The sequence below is a fragment of the Poeciliopsis prolifica genome, unplaced genomic scaffold (assembly GCF_027474105.1).
Source record: "Poeciliopsis prolifica strain line A6 unplaced genomic scaffold, Auburn_PproV2 SCAFFOLD011, whole genome shotgun sequence".
Classification (NCBI taxonomy): domain Eukaryota; kingdom Metazoa; phylum Chordata; class Actinopteri; order Cyprinodontiformes; family Poeciliidae; genus Poeciliopsis; species Poeciliopsis prolifica.
The window spans coordinates 956,585-972,267 of record NW_026562386.1 but is presented as its reverse complement, the minus strand read 5'-3'; the positions used below and the strand labels follow the sequence as shown (position 1 = coordinate 972,267).

Below are 15,683 nucleotides of genomic sequence, written 5' to 3'. Positions count from 1 at the left end.
GCATGACACATCACCTCCTAAATTTTTGCTCTGGTCTTATGAGTAAAAGGCTCACAGTTTTTTTTTTTTTATCAAGTGAGTTACAAAAACCGCATGTAAGAAAAAACCTTGGGAAGATATTTGGCAACCTAAAGAAAAAGTTTTTCAGTTTTAAAATTGTTTTCTTTGCTTAGTTGCAAAATCAGAAGCATTTGTCACGCTGTCTTTATGAAAATATCTGAAATCTTTTGCAAAACCATTTTTACTTGCGGTAGCAACAGGGAGAGGGGCGCGATGACACCCAAAAATCATATTAGAGTTTTCACTTGCTTAATTACATGTCTAGTTAACAGGCGCCTCCCTGTGGACTGCACAGTATGAAGTGTAATAATCCTAAACACTGGTGCTGGTGCCTGAATTTATATTTGAGTAATGACTTATGATTCAGTAAAAAAAAAAAAAAAAAATGGCAACTTTGTTTTTCGAGTCTGGGCTGCAATTGATCGACCTATTTAGACCTTAATAATTCTTAAGACAAGAATCGTAAAACATTGTTTGTGTTTTTTTTTTTTTTCTATTTCTAAATTTTTTTCAAGATGTTTTCATTCACTGTATAAAAAGATACGCAGGTGTTTTTAACATGAGATTTTCTGTGGCACCAGAACTATGACTGTGATTTTTCCATGTCAATTTGATTTTTTTAAATCTAATTTTAAAGAAAGTTTAAAACTTGTAATCATGCTGTCTTTTATAGTGGCTTAAAGTGATTTTGACCGCAGACAAAATATTTAGCTTGAATTAACATCAAATGCTGCATACAGTGTATGTAGAAGGTCTTTTGATTATTTTTTTTCATGCTAATATTTGTCCATACATTCATCCCATTCAGTTTTTTTTTGCCAAAAGTGATTTTGGCAAACAAAATTAAATACTTCTTTTTTGCTAAAAGATGATTTAGGCACAAAAGAATCACTTTTGGCAAAAATTGTGACAATATTAAAAAAATGCTCTTTTTGCAGAAAGGGCTTTAATGGTGATTAAAGCCCTTAATGGTGATTAAAGCTAATCACACACCCAAGTGTGTGATTAGCTGGGTGTGTGATTAGCTCGCCCAGGATGCCACCATTCACTGCTCTTACGAACCAACACGTCACATCTTCTATGCACAAAATAAACCTAAATCTGGTCTTTTTTTTTTCTTTTGACTCCACCAATCATAACATGGAAAATTTATTCATGCATGTTGCTGTATGACAATCATTCCCCCAGTCATTAAAACAAAGTAATTTTGATTTGTCGCTACATATAGCCCAGTCTATTGTTTGTTTGCGTGTGTGAGGTTGTAGGATTGGTTGGTATGGTGACATTAATTTGCCCCATCCTCTCTCCTGTACCCAACAACCACCCAGTGCTTGAGTACAGAGAAAAACTATTCTCTCACTCAAACCAAAAACCTGCTACTAAGGAAAGAATCGACAATCAAGGTATAGTGAAACTATTGCTGCCCCTCCTGTCTAACACATCTGTAGATCCTCAGCCTTTCTCTAATCTACACAAATGCTCACTAACCAGGTCAAATAACATGGCTCATTCTGCTGCTCAGCTCTTGCTTAGACCTTTGCGTAACAACCTACTAATCATGGCTGACTTCGCGGCTACTCCTCTGGGAGCTGTGGTTTTTCACAAGCAATAGTGGCTGTTTTCATGTGGTCTTTTCTGTTGTTCATGTCTTGGCTCAGCATTGCTGTGGTCAGCTGTGAGCCGGGTCCAAAACGACAAGGAGAGGAAGCCATTTGTCATGAAACAAAACTCAAATGTAATAAAAATCCTGCAGTTCAGAGAAGACACGTCAACTAAGCAAGAAAGGTGCATGCCAGGGAATAAAAACCCTGCAGATATATTTGCTGTATGTGTGACACCAGTGTTTTTCTGTTTATAACCGAGTCATCTTAATCCTGTCATCAGGTCTGGCTTCAAATGTAAATAGTTAACTGATTGTAGCTATGAAAAGTTTCACAGAGAGCTTATAAAATTCGATATGTTTCAAAATAAACTTCAGCATATTTTGAAGGGACTTTAGTTTAAATGACTAAAAACTCCTATAAAACTTGTATGCTTTAAAGCATTTGGAAAAATGAATGAAATTCAAAAGGACTGAAAGTAATTGTTGTGGGGGGGAGGGGAATCACTTCTCTCAATGGTGATTTACGATGTTTGGACGTTATGGCATGCTGGCTATCGTAGAAATTGGTTCGTAGACTTGTTGACTCGCTAAGAATTCCAGCAACTTCTGCTTCTAATATCTCAGATCCACACAAGCAACTGCTTTGCTGGCAGACACAGAACATTAAGGTGTTTATATAATCCAAATTGAACGGCTGTGCATGTGAATGCAGTCTGCATGCCATACGTTATTCATTATTCAGTCGTAGTGTATTTGACAGCATGTGTACATTAGTGTCATTCAGACAAGCCGGCTCCTGCATGTGTGCGAATGTATGTGACTTATTTTTTAATTTTTTTTGCAGGCATGTGGGCCAGTCTGCGTTCAAGCGGCAGACTCTCTCAGCATCCGTCGCAGGGCGACGTGGGCACCAGACTGGCAGGGAAGGACCTGGCGCCCCCTGCAGGAAGCAGCAGCCTGCAAGCTCAACTACGAAAGCATCGAGCCGCCTTTTACATCTTTGGAGAAAAGTCACATCTCAGGGTCAGAAAGAGAAAACCAGAAGCTTCAATAAGTTTTATTTTTCACAAATATTTGTAGCTCATTCTTACTGTTTTGACCTAAAATCTCCTTTTATATGAACCGTGAACACAGGCTCAAATATTTAATCTTGCTGTTTAGGTTGCAGCGGTCACATTGGTGTTGTGATCTATAGGAATCATATTTCTTCCTTGCGATTTGACATGTATGTTTCTGTTAATGTTTGTCTGAAAGATATGGCAGAGTGTTACGTAGCCCAGCATGCAAAACATTTAAAGATGATCTATTGTGCTTCCTTGAACATTTAGTTTAGGTCTGTGGGCTATACAAAACATGTTCATTACATTTTATTGCAAAAATTATTCTTAGAAAGTGAAATTTTAGTCCGCTGAGTTCTGCCTATTTTGATCTTTCAAAACGGGCTGTTTTAGGACCTCTTGTCACTTTAAACCAAATAAGCTGTTGCTGGCCAAATTACCATCAAATGACAAATTCAGATAATGAAACTGAGGTCTCCTTCATACCACAGTGACAAATCCATAGCATTTAAATTGATCATGTTCTTGCCTTTGATTGTGAACACAACACAGGGGCTCAAACTGGACTCCTCTCTGAACTGCGAACTGGTGCCGGTGGAGTTTGCAGACGCACGTCAGGTGAAAGCTGCATTTAAGAAGCTGCTGAGGGCCTGCGCCCCCAGCGCCCCCTTGTCCGACTCGGAAGACTCCTTCCTCAAAGCCCTGGAGGAATCTGAGTGGATGCTGCAGGTGACTAACAGCCGACACATCTACAACAGGATATTCACTTGGGAGTCCGACTGAAAGTTATGTGGGAATGAAAGGGTCATCCTGTATAGCAGATTCACATCATGGATAAATTATGTGAATAAATCCAGTCTGAAGCCATTTTCCCAAAGGAAACACATTCTTAAAGAAGGGCTGAGAGCATGCTAGTTATCTGATTGGCCCCCTGCAGCCTTACGCTTGGCACACAACACAATCTGTGGGAATCTAGCAGCACTGAATAAGTCCCTTTCTCCTAGACCAAACATGGCAGTATGTCCATATTTGCTCACATGCACATATGTCAATGTCTCCCAGCTTCACAAGGTCCTGCAGCTGGCCCTGTCTCTGGTGGAGCTTCTGGACAGCGGCTCGTCCATCCTGCTCAGCCTGGAGGACGGCTGGGACATCACCACACAAGTGAGAGAACTGCATTAATGCCTTCCTGAGCGACACAAATAAACGCATACAGATGAGAGGCAGAGGGTGAGATCAGTTGATCCACAAAGATTTTTGGCAGATCTCTGCTGATTAAGATCTCAAGTGAGACACCCAGTTTCCATGTGCAGTCCACATTACAGTGAGGATTCGTGTGATTTGATTAGTGCTGCAAGTGTGTTGTGCAAAAATGTCTTTGGTTTAAATGCCTCTTTGAATCATTTCGGATCCTACTGATTGTTTTACGTGTGGAGAGTTTAGTTTGTGCAGCCATGCTGAGGAATCCTGTCGTGTCATACTTTGTTTCTGAGTAGTTTATAGAGATTGAAAGCAAAAACAAGTACCTTCACACTGCACCTCAGAGACAGCTATGTGTGATTCATAAATATGCCGTTTCTCCTCTTCCCGCTCATCCTCTGATCGGCTGCGTCTCTGATATCCAGATATGATAATAAACTCTATATTTCAATCTTGCTTCACTGAATCAGTCATAAATCTAATCTTGGTTTCTGGGCTCATGGTTCTGATTTTGTAGGTATGTAAACATGTCTAAGTGCTGATCTGTTGTCAGTATCTTAGCATTTTTTATTTGTTTTCTGAGCTCATGTTTTCCATGGTGACCTGCGCTCATGTAAGTCTCCTGATATGTTTATGAGGCTTGTAAGGCCCCAAGCTGCTGCTCTGAGGTTCCCTCATGTGCGGCACGTGTTCGGCCCTGAGCATTTTTCTCCATGGGCCGCCGACTCCAGCAGGCCAGGTCCAGCTCGGCCCCGGCACTAACAAATGGGATCCATATGCTTTGGCTCTCCCTGCTTCAATTCATAGGCACCCAGCAGACAGGATACAAAACTGTCTTTGCTTCTTTTTTTTCTTTTTTTTTTCTTACACACTGCTCATCACACTTCTTCAGAGGCTTCATTTAGTTGCCAAAGCTCTCGGGATTTTTTTTCCACCACTTAGGGCAGGGTCTTCTTGTAAACCTCACAAAGGAAAACCCAAACTTTTGTTTCTTGCTCATTCGACACGTCAGGGCTCATTAGCTAAGAGGACGCGGGCAGGGTAGCGGGAAAACACAGCATGTACAGACAAGTAGTTCTTAATAGTTGTTTAGTAAAAATTGGGCAAGTGTGCCTCAGTGGTTTTGATAATAAATATTGAGAAATTAGCTTTTGTTTTTCATTTTTTAAGCTGATTGTCAAGAAGAGCCAGAGGTCCCCATATTTAGTCATCAAGAGCTACTTTGCTTTAAACTGCAACCCTTTTCCAACACACCTGAATCAAATGGCTGAATCCCCTCCTCAGCGTGTCATTCAGCTTTGCAGACGCCTGGAAACAAGCTATTAATTTCATTGGTGTTAGTAATGGATGCATCTAAAGATTGCATGATAGTAGCTCTTGAGTGGGTTTAAGCACCTCTGATCACCTCTGATCTGGTGTTAGGTTTGCTGAGAGCTGCGGGTGCGGTTCAGCAAGTTGATACATCACAGATGCTGCTTAAATATTATAAAACAGCTTTCAGTCTATTTGATTATTCCAGCGATGAAGGGTGATTTTTGATAGTTATCAGGACTTTGCCTGTCCATGCAAATTACAAAAATGCACTAATGACCTTTATATATTTCTGAATAGCAATGTTGCATAAAGCATATATCATTTAGAGATTGTTTTTGAAACTATCTCTGGCAACAGGGAGTGAAAATTATTGTGGAAAATTCAGTTACTTCATTGCTATAATATATACATTGTGCATTGCATTTACTGCAACATCAGCATAAAGGAATGCTCTGATTTTCTTGCTCTCAGGATCAGAAGTCAGATCTGCATGTTCTATGGTGGTCAGTTCATTTCATTTGCGTTTGCAGTTTAGGGTTTTAGCGAAACTAGCTGGTAGCTAAAATATACATTTTAAGTTCGACCAAATGTTCTTTTTCTCATGTCTTTAGAAATTGCAAACAAAAAAAAAGAAAAAGAGATTCAAATATTTCTAAGTTGTATTTTTTTCTATTTCAGGGATTTTTTTTTCCACTGCTAGAGAATTTATAAATCAAATTTCTCAGCAGTGATTTAATAACATTAAACGGCTCATGTAAAACTGCAAACTACCCAGTTCTAATGAACTGGCCTCTAAATTAACTGATTTTCACACACTTGTTCCCAATGCTCATGCACTATTCAAACCGGGATCACATCAAAATTGACCCATTCGATTTTAAGACAACGGCTTGATGATCCTTAAAATCTGCTCAACTTCCTCACATTTACTATATTGCAATACACTTTTTTAAATATGTCTGCATAAATGGCAGAGTTAACAACTTGATCCTTGTCTTAATTCCTAGATTTCTAAAAGCCAAAAGCTCCAAATCCAACATGTTGCACGAAATACAGAAGTTGGCAACTCTAACATAAAATTTTGCAACTTGTCTCTGCTTCATTTAGCCTTCCTGTTATCTGCTTATAGTTAAACTCTCTATGCTCTCACACCCTAAATAAACCACATACATGTTCAATTAACGTTTTACAACTCTGTGCTCAATCTGACTTAATGTTTAACTGGTAGCTTTTAAGTTTTCTTTTTTTCATCAGTGATGATGGTGTGGGCCTGATCTGGTAGCAGCCAAAGGCTTTCACTGAAAGGAAAAAGATGAGATTTGTACATTTCCGCTAGTCTTTCCTGACTCAGGGTCGATTTGACTTTGCATTTCTAATGAGAACCAGAAACAGTATTATGCAGGTGTGATGGTATTTACCTTGATAATGCTGGATCTGACGAATGCTCTGGTCTTTGTTGTAATTTTTATCTGTTGTTTCTCTTCTCAGGTTGTTTCGTTGATCCAGCTGCTGAGCGATCCCTTCTATCGAACCCTGGAAGGTTTCCAGGTGCTCCTGGAGAAAGAGTGGCTCTCCTTTGGCCACAAATTCAGCCAGCGGAGCAATCTGAGTCCCAGCAGCCAGGGCAGCGGCTTCACTCCCATCTTCCTGCAGTTCCTGGACTGCGTGCACCAGGTGAGCTTCACGCCTCTCTACCGCAGATGCTGGAATGAGACCTTCCAGCATCTCCTCCTCTGCTACGTGCCTCTCTTCAGCTTTCCCTCCTTGACTCTTAACTTCATTCATGACTTGCTTGTGAGCTCATGAGATTCCTCAAAACTAAGTAGACAAGTTGAGCATTTCAGCTGTTATTAATTAGATGTTTGTGTAGCTGGGCACCTCTCAGAGCTGGATGTGTTAGAGTTTATTGCACCTAAGCGTGCGCAGAGAGGCTGCTACCTAGATGCTTCGCAACCTCGCGGATCAGAGTTGAACTGTCTGTTCTCGCGTGTTTCAGTGTTCGCTTTTTGTTTAAAGCCGCATGTGGAAGATTGCAGTTTTGGGGATTGAAGAAAGGAAGAGGGGAGAACTTGGGTGTTGTTCAAGCATTGTGGGGGCGGATGAGAGGGAGGAGGAGGGAGAGGCGCAGATTTAAGAATGAATCCCCACAGCTGAGGACCAGAAAACTCTGTCCTCTCAGAAATGCAAAATTAGAAGAATGCTGTGGGGGGTTTGTGTGTGTCTCCTGAGGTCTCACAGACCCACTCCCATACACTTACATCAACACATAGTTTCTGCATTTGTCTTTTGAAAGTGTAGGCTTGGCAAACGGGATGGATTGGCGGCGTTTCTGGGGTCTGGAGAGTTATAAACCGGGGAAGGGAGAAGAGATTCGGACAAGAGCTGAAAATAGAAGTGCCTCATCTCCAAAACAGCTGTTGTTTTTGCCAGCAGACCCAGGTGGCCTCAAATATTCAGCGATCTTGTTGGCCACCTCACACTTCTGGATGGGAACAATAGAGCCACAGTCCAGTCTGGGCCGTGTCTGCTGGTGGTGATATCACTGACCTCTGAGGGGACAGGAGATGCTCCTTCCTGTTTCTCGTTTACACGCTGGAGAGACGTGAAGCCGACTCACAAAGAGGCATCTCAGCTGTCCCACACATGGAAAGAGACTCAAGGACTTTCCCTCCCGGCCTCTAGCTGTCTTAATCTTTTCTTCTCTGTTTTTTTTTTTTTTTTGTTCAATGTCCTTGCAGATTCTGGACCAACATCCCATGGAGTTTGAGTTTAATCAATATTATCTAAAGTTTCTGGCCTACCACCACAACTCCAACCGCTTCAAGAACTTCCTGTTGGACTCAGACTATGAGCGCTTGGAGCACGGTCAGTGTCATTAAAGTTTAAACCAGGGATGTGGGAAAATAATTTATTATACTTTGACACCCAGAAACAATCTCAAGGTGCTGTGGTCGCGCGGGAGCAAAGCACAACCCACATATTGAGGCCTCAGTCCTCGTGGCGGGTTCGATTCCCGGCCTGGTGACATTTGCTGCATGTCTTCCCCCTCTCTCATTATCCTGTTTCCTGTTGAACCACTTTCAAACAAAGGCCACTAGAATCAAAAAAGAAACAATCTTAGTGAGTTGAAAACATGAAAATAGTCTGGAGGCCACATGTTTCGTTACTGTCACAGCTTTGCAAAGTATTCACACCCTATTAACCTTTCCCATTATTTTTTCATGGGAAACTTTAATGTATTTTCTTGTGGTCTTATGTGACAGATTAACACAAATCGGTTCATCAATGCAGAGTGGAAGGATAATCTAGAGGTGTTTTATACCGCTTATTTATATCAGCAAATAAACAGGGCAGGCAACGGGAGAAAGGTCGGGGAGATGGCTGTGGAAAAGCTGAATTAAGTTTTAAAACAATAGCACTGGTCACTGTTTTCCTTTGGAAGAATGTGGTAGGATGAGACCATGGTATGTTGTTTTAGTTGACATGCAAATTGGTAAGTGGAGCGGAAATCTAAAACAGCGCATCGGCCTGAAACCAGTGGGCTGCAACATCTACAGCCTAAAGAGCCATTTCCGCTCTCTGGCCAGCCAATAAAACTTGAGCGCCGCAAATGTCACAGGGCTTTTTGAAAAGGACACCTCATAAAATTGTAGATAAATATGTACTCTCAGAAATATGTGGTCATTTTTAAAGAATCACAATTTTATTCCTATTTTTATTACTTCGAATAAAGATAAACATAAAATTTAGCAAAAAAAAAAGAGTTTGGATCACTTTTCTGTGGGATGGAAAATGAAAAGAAAAACAAAACTACAAATAACGTTTCGATTCCTCATCATTTCCAACAACAGATCTATAAACATTGTGTTGGAGTCAAACACATTCCTTCATTTCAACACAAGGGTAATGTATAAAACCAAGGTGCACAAATATTTTGATTAATATAAAAGGTTGATTAGATGCATTGAATTTGAAAACACTATCGACTTTTTATCAGTTCATTCTATGAACTTTAATGGCTTGTTTTGTGTGTTTTTGTGGCATCACTGGTGGTTCTTTTATTTACTCCCACTTGAAAGGGCATCCCCATTTTTGCAAACCAGTGTACTGATTGCTTTTCTCCAGCTTTTATGGCAACCTGTTTGTTGTCTTGCGTCAGCTGAAACGCTCTCCAGCAGACACACGGGTTGGTGCATTCATCTGCTCCACCTGCTTTTGCTTTACACAGGGTTGCTGTTTGAGGACAAAGTGAATAAACAGGGCCGTCGAGGCATCTGCATCTGGGATTGTATCAACAGGATGCACCGGAGGAGTCCCATCTTCTTCAACTACCTGTACAGCCCCTCGGAGAGCGAAGTGAGTCTCTCCGCTTCCTGTCGCTCCTTCGCGGCAGAAACTAGCGATGGTAAAATAAGCGGAAAACATTTCGGCTTCACCAACAATCCCGGTTCCAGTTCAGTTAAATGAACCACGTGCGTCTAATTTAATTGACAGTATTGAGTTAAATCAACAAACGCTCAAATTGCAGCTATTCGAAGTGCAATTAAGCAGTGAATAAAAGTCATTGCCACATTGTAAAATGCTTTATTTTACTTTTTTTCTTCTTTTTTTTTTGTGTAATTCAAAACTAACGTGAGCAAAGTTTTAAAATGTTGCTCAGAACTTCTCAGTAAACCTACCTGCTCATTATTTTCATATTTACTGGTGTAAACCATGTGACTACATCAAAATGATTTATAAATATATAGATATCTGACAGAAGCCAGTACCTGTGTGGGGATTCATTTATCACATTCTCATAACTGGGTATAATCTTTGCAGTTAAGGATTATTTTATGTTCACCCACATAAAATAACCCACATCCTCCTAATGGGTCTGTAATCTCAGCTCTGCTAATTTCATTAAACTTAAACAGGAACTGTAACTTTAAACAAAACCGATTGAGTGTGATGAAACATATCTGCTCCTCTTCAAGCCTGTTGTCAGACTTTTACTGAAGCTTCTGCTTCAAGTGTGATTTAACACCCGGATGCCACTCTAGATGATTCCCTGCTGGGCTTAAACAGACAGCATCAGGTTGGACTCTATAGAGTAACCGACCCGGCTCTTGTTGTGCAGGTGATCCTGAAGCCGTTCGTCAGCATCCCCAGCCTGATTAAATGGGACTTCTTCACAGAGGAGACTCTGTCGACTGGACCGTGCTATGACTGGAGGATGATGGCGGTGAGGTCAGAGAGCACGGAGGAGGCAGACGCCAACGCAAACAGCAAGAGGAGGATAGTTTGGCCGTGTTACAGCAACGTGAGCAGTGCCCAGCCGGACGCCATCACCAAACTTCTCACTGTAAGCGTCTGCAGCCGAAGGTTCAGGTTTCAGCTTATAGGCTGCTTTCTTGACGCTTTGGTAATTTGCTTGGTTCTGCAGGACATCGAGAGGCTGGAGGGAGAGCTGAACCAGGGTCCTGAGAAATGGCAGACGACTCTGGAGAGAGTCCGTCTGAGCATCCTGGAAGATCTCAAGCAGGAAGGAAACGTGCGTCTTTTAGGAAGAGACGCTTCGTCTTATTCGGCAAAACTACAAACCAGACGCCATTTCCTAAAACCTGTAACGTACGCGTGCGTTTCTTTGCAGCTCCGAAAGCAGTCGCTGTCCCTCTCAGGCCTCATTCCCACGTCCAGCCTGCAGGCCTTCCAGCGCCGCTCCATGCTGCACCTGCCAGACAGCGGCCTGAGCGACGACCCCAGCATGGCCACGGCCAACGGGATCAACCGCCGCGCTGCAACACTTTACAACCAGTTCACCCCCAAGAACGAGGAGAACAGGTGGGTCGTGAACTTCCTGAGCTCCGAGACTAACGAGAAGGAACACATCTGATTCAGGGGCCGGTCCAGATTTGGAAGATGATTCAGCCATTTGGTATGCTCCGTGTCATCTCTGTGAGAATTGTGTGTACTTTCGCTTAAAATCTGGGTGTGTGATTTTACAATTACAGAGAGGTTAAAGTACAGTCTCTTGGCTCCGATGTTGGGATATTTTCTTCTGGGCTGAACAAACAGTCATTAAAATCCACTTTATGTCCATTTTTTTTTTTCTGATGGTTTTTGCATCTGCTCCTCATTTTTCAAATTCCAAATGACGTTCTGACAGATGACTTTACAAAGATGAAGTGATTCAGAAACCTAACATCATCACTGCTGAAATTCTGTTCCTTATTTCTTTCTATTAATGGGGCTCAAAAAAGTCTCAGATTTTTCCTCATTGTGCAAATGAAACAGTGCAAAAGTAAAAAAACAGAAAGTTGTTTACTCAGGGTTTGTTGTCCCAGGAAGTAAAGACTGACGGACTGGCTCTCGTCCTTCTCCAGGTCTTATGAGGGGATCCTTTACAAACGCGGGGCTCTGCTGAAAGCCTGGAAACCTCGCTGGTTTGTGCTGGACGTCACCAAACACCAGGTGAGCGAGCGGCTTCCCGTTGCACCGACGCTCCGACCGAACGCGGAGCAGCAGGTTAATTCTGATGCCTTCATAGCTCAGATACTATGACACCGGCGAGGACACGAACTGCAGGGGCCACGTCGAACTGTGCGACGTGGAGTCTGTGACGCCGGCCGCGCCCACCATAGGAGCCCCCAAACACATCAGTGAGAAGGCTTTCTTTGACGTGAGTACATGCTGATGTCTGGAAACGACTCGAAACGCTTTGATTTGACGTTTGGACGTTCAGTCTGGTTTTAAATGATTTGTGATGAAGTTGAAGAATTTTTATGTAGTTTCTTTCCTTTTCATGCAACGCACAAATGCCACTTGTAATGAAACAGCCCACAGCATGATGTAACCACCACCATGCCTGATGATAGTGTCCTTAGCTTCTGAAAGGATCAGCTGTAACATACTTTTTGTCACAGCGGCTAATAAGCTCAGAATTTGTCTCATCTGACAAGAGCTGGTTGAAAAATGATCTCATTATTGTGACAAAAGATGGGATTGTTGTTTTCAAGACCATTTTCAATTAATATATTGATAACGGCATAATAATGAAAATTTGCCTTTTGAACTTCTAGTAAACCTTAATTTTACACAGAACTCTCCACATTAGAAGTGGAAAATATTTTAAATATGCAAAATAAATTGATCACACGACTAATTGATTAATTCATTAAGAGTTTATTGTGACAGGCTTAAATCTGACAGTGACGTGTCAGATATCAAACGATTCCTTGAACTCAAGCGTCGCAGAGCCTAAATACCAATGTCAATTTATTTACATGGCACAGGAAATAAAGCTAGGAGCTCAAATGGCAAAAGTTCAATCACTTCTGAATTTTAGCTTGGATCTGGGAACATCAAAGAGGAACTGGTTGGTTGAACTCAGCATTCTTACTCTTACGCTCTTAGTATATATTCAGAAAATCACAGAGATAATCATATGATAAAGCTAAGTCTTTCAAATTTTTGAAAGTAAGTAAATGAAATCTCAAAATCCACCCTGAAATAAACAGGAAGCCAGAACCAGCTGCTGCATTTTGGATGGTTTGTAGGTGATGAAGAGATGAATCATCAAACCCTTTTCTAAGGTCTTTGGTTGGGAGATTTATAACTTCACATTGGCAATTTGTCTCATCCTAGAATATTTAATATTAATTTTCTGTTCATTAAAAGCAGCAGAAAAGAGAGTTGAATCATTCTGCTCAGCAGAACACCAGCTGAGGAAACATAAGCAGATACGTCACACTTTAGGTTCCTGAAAAGAGGCTTTTTACTATCACTGCTGCACTAATGTGATCAGAAACAAACATGCCTCTTAGGCAAACTCTCTACGTCACAGAACTTTACTTCTTAGAAAACATTTGGATCGCTTAGTAATCATGTAACTTCATCATCTGATCGTCTTGTTTTGGATGTAGATAACAAAGAAGAATCAGGATGTGGAAGTGTTTTTCCATGGATAAACGCTTCAATATTTTATATTTAAACATTTTGAATTAGAAAAGTTTGCACTAGCCTCATCTTCAATACAATACATATATATTTTTGTTTTCATTTTTTTATTTTACTTTTTTTTTCTTACCTGATGGCCCTTTAGCTGAAAACCAACAAGAGGGTCTACAACTTCTGTGCTTCCGACGCGCCCAGCGCTCAGGTGTGGATGGATAAGATCCAGAGCTGCGTATCCGACGCCTGAACGCTGAGCTTTAATGACATATCGCCCTCGTCAGAGGAGGAGTTGCGTGGCTGAGAGCAGCTCGCTTCGGCATGCCAAGTGTCTTTAATTTGGGGACCACAGTGAATAAAGTGCCTGACGGTGGAGGATCAACTTCCTGCTTCTCCCCCTGCAGGCGGAGCGCATCGCCTCGGCTCGCCGCTCCCTCTGATCGGGGAGCAAAGCAAACATAAGCTGCCGTTTTTAAAGACTTGTGCTACAAAGGAAATGTTACATTTTAAAAAAAATATATATATCTATAGCTATATCACTGGCCATTAAAACTGTGGGTTCAATTTTAAATTTAGAAGCATATAGAAAGTAGCTTGTAAAAAAATTTCTATCAGATATTTTACTACAAGGAAAAAGGTTATCGCTGCTTAAAGTATAAACCGCCAAAAACTCTGATTTTAATGCACAACTTTAAAAAAAAAGAAGCAATTTGTTTGCACTTATCTCTAAAGCAATGCACTCTTTACTAAATATTGACTCTCTAACAGATGCAAACAGCCAGGCTTCAGGCATTAATTACATGTGATCATGATGGATTAAATGAAAAGAATTTGCACAGAGGTTTCAAAAGGTGTTTTTTTTTTTTTTATTTAAGTACGTTTTGCTATTCTGTTGAATGTTTTAACTTCTTTCTTAACTTTGACATCTGATGCAGTGTAAATTATTTTTTATTCGATGTCTTACAGTGCAAGTGTCATTTGCTTTTCTGTAAATACTTTTATCGCATTTTATTTTATGTCCTGGCTTCTCTGAGCAGGATTTGCTTTTCTAAATTTAATTCTGACGTGTTTGTTCCTTTCGCGTTTTTACTGATGAAACTCCCTGAATGTTCCCTATTTGTGGTGAAAATGTTGTGAATGAAAATGACCTTATGTTGTTGCTGACGTTCTCCAGGCAGGCTCTGTCTCTCTTAAGGGCTTTTTAATCAATCTTTTGTGCAGTTTTCTGATTATCTGCCCTATGTCTTTACAGGAATAAGCACATGAAGCAATTCAAAGATGTCAGGTGTTTTGTTTTTACTTCTTCTTTGTACCGTGTTGTGACGACACTAAGTTTTTTGCAAATAAAGCGAACATACTTGAGCCTTTTTCGATATTTAGAGTGCTTCTTCCTTCGAACTCTTAGATCGACGGTAGAATTTGGGTCTCGTTTGGGCCTGATCAGCCTGTAGAAGACTTTTCAAGGGTTTTGACGTTTGCCTACAGAATTTTAAGCTTTTGGGTTTTATTTTATTCCATTTTGTAACATTCCTGAGGCTATTTCTAAATTTCTTCAGTAGAGCCGACGGCGTCCACGCTGTCAGTTCGGGGGCTTTCCATGTCTCGGTGCTCCCTGGTCTGTGAGAAATTGAGTTTATGCGTAGAGCACCTTTAGCGGTTGGAATTTATAAGTGTGTCACAAAAACAACTGGAACATTTCTGAAGAAATTTAAACGCGGCCTGCTAAGGTGCGCCCGTCTGTTGGAACCCAGCGCTCCGATCCCAGAAATTTGCACCAATGCTAAGTTTAGCTAAAATAATATCAATAGCATGTGGAGAGTCACAAGCATGTTGACATAAGATGAACTTACTCCATTCAGGAAGTTAAAACAAGTGGATATGCTAAAATTAACCAAAATGCTAATGCTAGCCTTTCTCCATTCATTGTGCTAAACATGGCTAATAAGTAAGAAAAAAATGCTGAAAGCTTATTTCAGAGTTAAGACTAATAATTCAGGCTTATACTTATTTTATTTTTTTGTAAGCTTCATTTTAAAGGGCCATACTAGTCCCATGTGTAACAGTGGTTGGGTTAAACCAGTTACATCAGTCACATTCTGCTCTTGTTTTTCTCTGACCTCTTAGAAACAATTCAAATTTAGTAAAGATATGTAATGAATGCAACCAAGCACCAAGTTGTTCTTTCTATTATGCATACAGGTGCCTCCGCTGGCCGGAGGTGGATGTGGTCAGGGCCCTGAGCTCATGGATGTTTGGCGCCTGGTTGGCGGATCAGAGCAGCTCTCCTTCAAGGTTTCACTCGGAGGAAGCTGAGGTCAGATCGGGTGTTTTTTGTTTTTTTTTTTCTGGAGGGATGTGGTGGGTGTTTAGTCCCACAGTACAATCGAACAGCTGCCCTGCAGCGGCAGCAGGTGCAAAGCTCCATCAGCCTAACATCTGGGCAGACCTTTTGGCAGTTCCCTCCATTTTTTAGATGCTTCCTTAAGGCCCTGAGATTAGGCCCACAAACGGAGGGA

At 41.1% G+C, this 15,683-nt stretch overlaps 1 protein-coding gene across 3 annotated transcripts in view; it reads left to right on the top strand.

The window, feature by feature from the left end:
• Positions 1-14,529, top strand: part of sbf2 (SET binding factor 2) — a 97,218-nt gene extending 82,689 nt beyond the window's left edge. For 2 of the 3 annotated variants that reach the window (XM_055036494.1, XM_055036492.1), the window contains exons 30-42: positions 1,389-1,463; positions 2,508-2,686; positions 3,274-3,450; positions 3,784-3,885; positions 6,724-6,909; positions 7,974-8,100; positions 9,464-9,591; positions 10,355-10,579; positions 10,661-10,768; positions 10,868-11,058; positions 11,601-11,688; positions 11,765-11,896; positions 13,319-14,529. In XM_055036494.1, the coding sequence (XP_054892469.1) occupies positions 1,389-1,463; positions 2,508-2,686; positions 3,274-3,450; positions 3,784-3,885; positions 6,724-6,909; positions 7,974-8,100; positions 9,464-9,591; positions 10,355-10,579; positions 10,661-10,768; positions 10,868-11,058; positions 11,601-11,688; positions 11,765-11,896; positions 13,319-13,417 (1,817 nt within the window). In that variant the 3' untranslated portion in view covers positions 13,418-14,529. The remainder of the gene's footprint in view (positions 1-1,388; positions 1,464-2,507; positions 2,687-3,273; positions 3,451-3,783; positions 3,886-6,723; positions 6,910-7,973; positions 8,101-9,463; positions 9,592-10,354; positions 10,580-10,660; positions 10,769-10,867; positions 11,059-11,600; positions 11,689-11,764; positions 11,897-13,318) is intronic. The other variant, XM_055036493.1, reaches the window with a different exon arrangement.
• Positions 14,530-15,683: the final 1,154 nt, after the last annotated feature.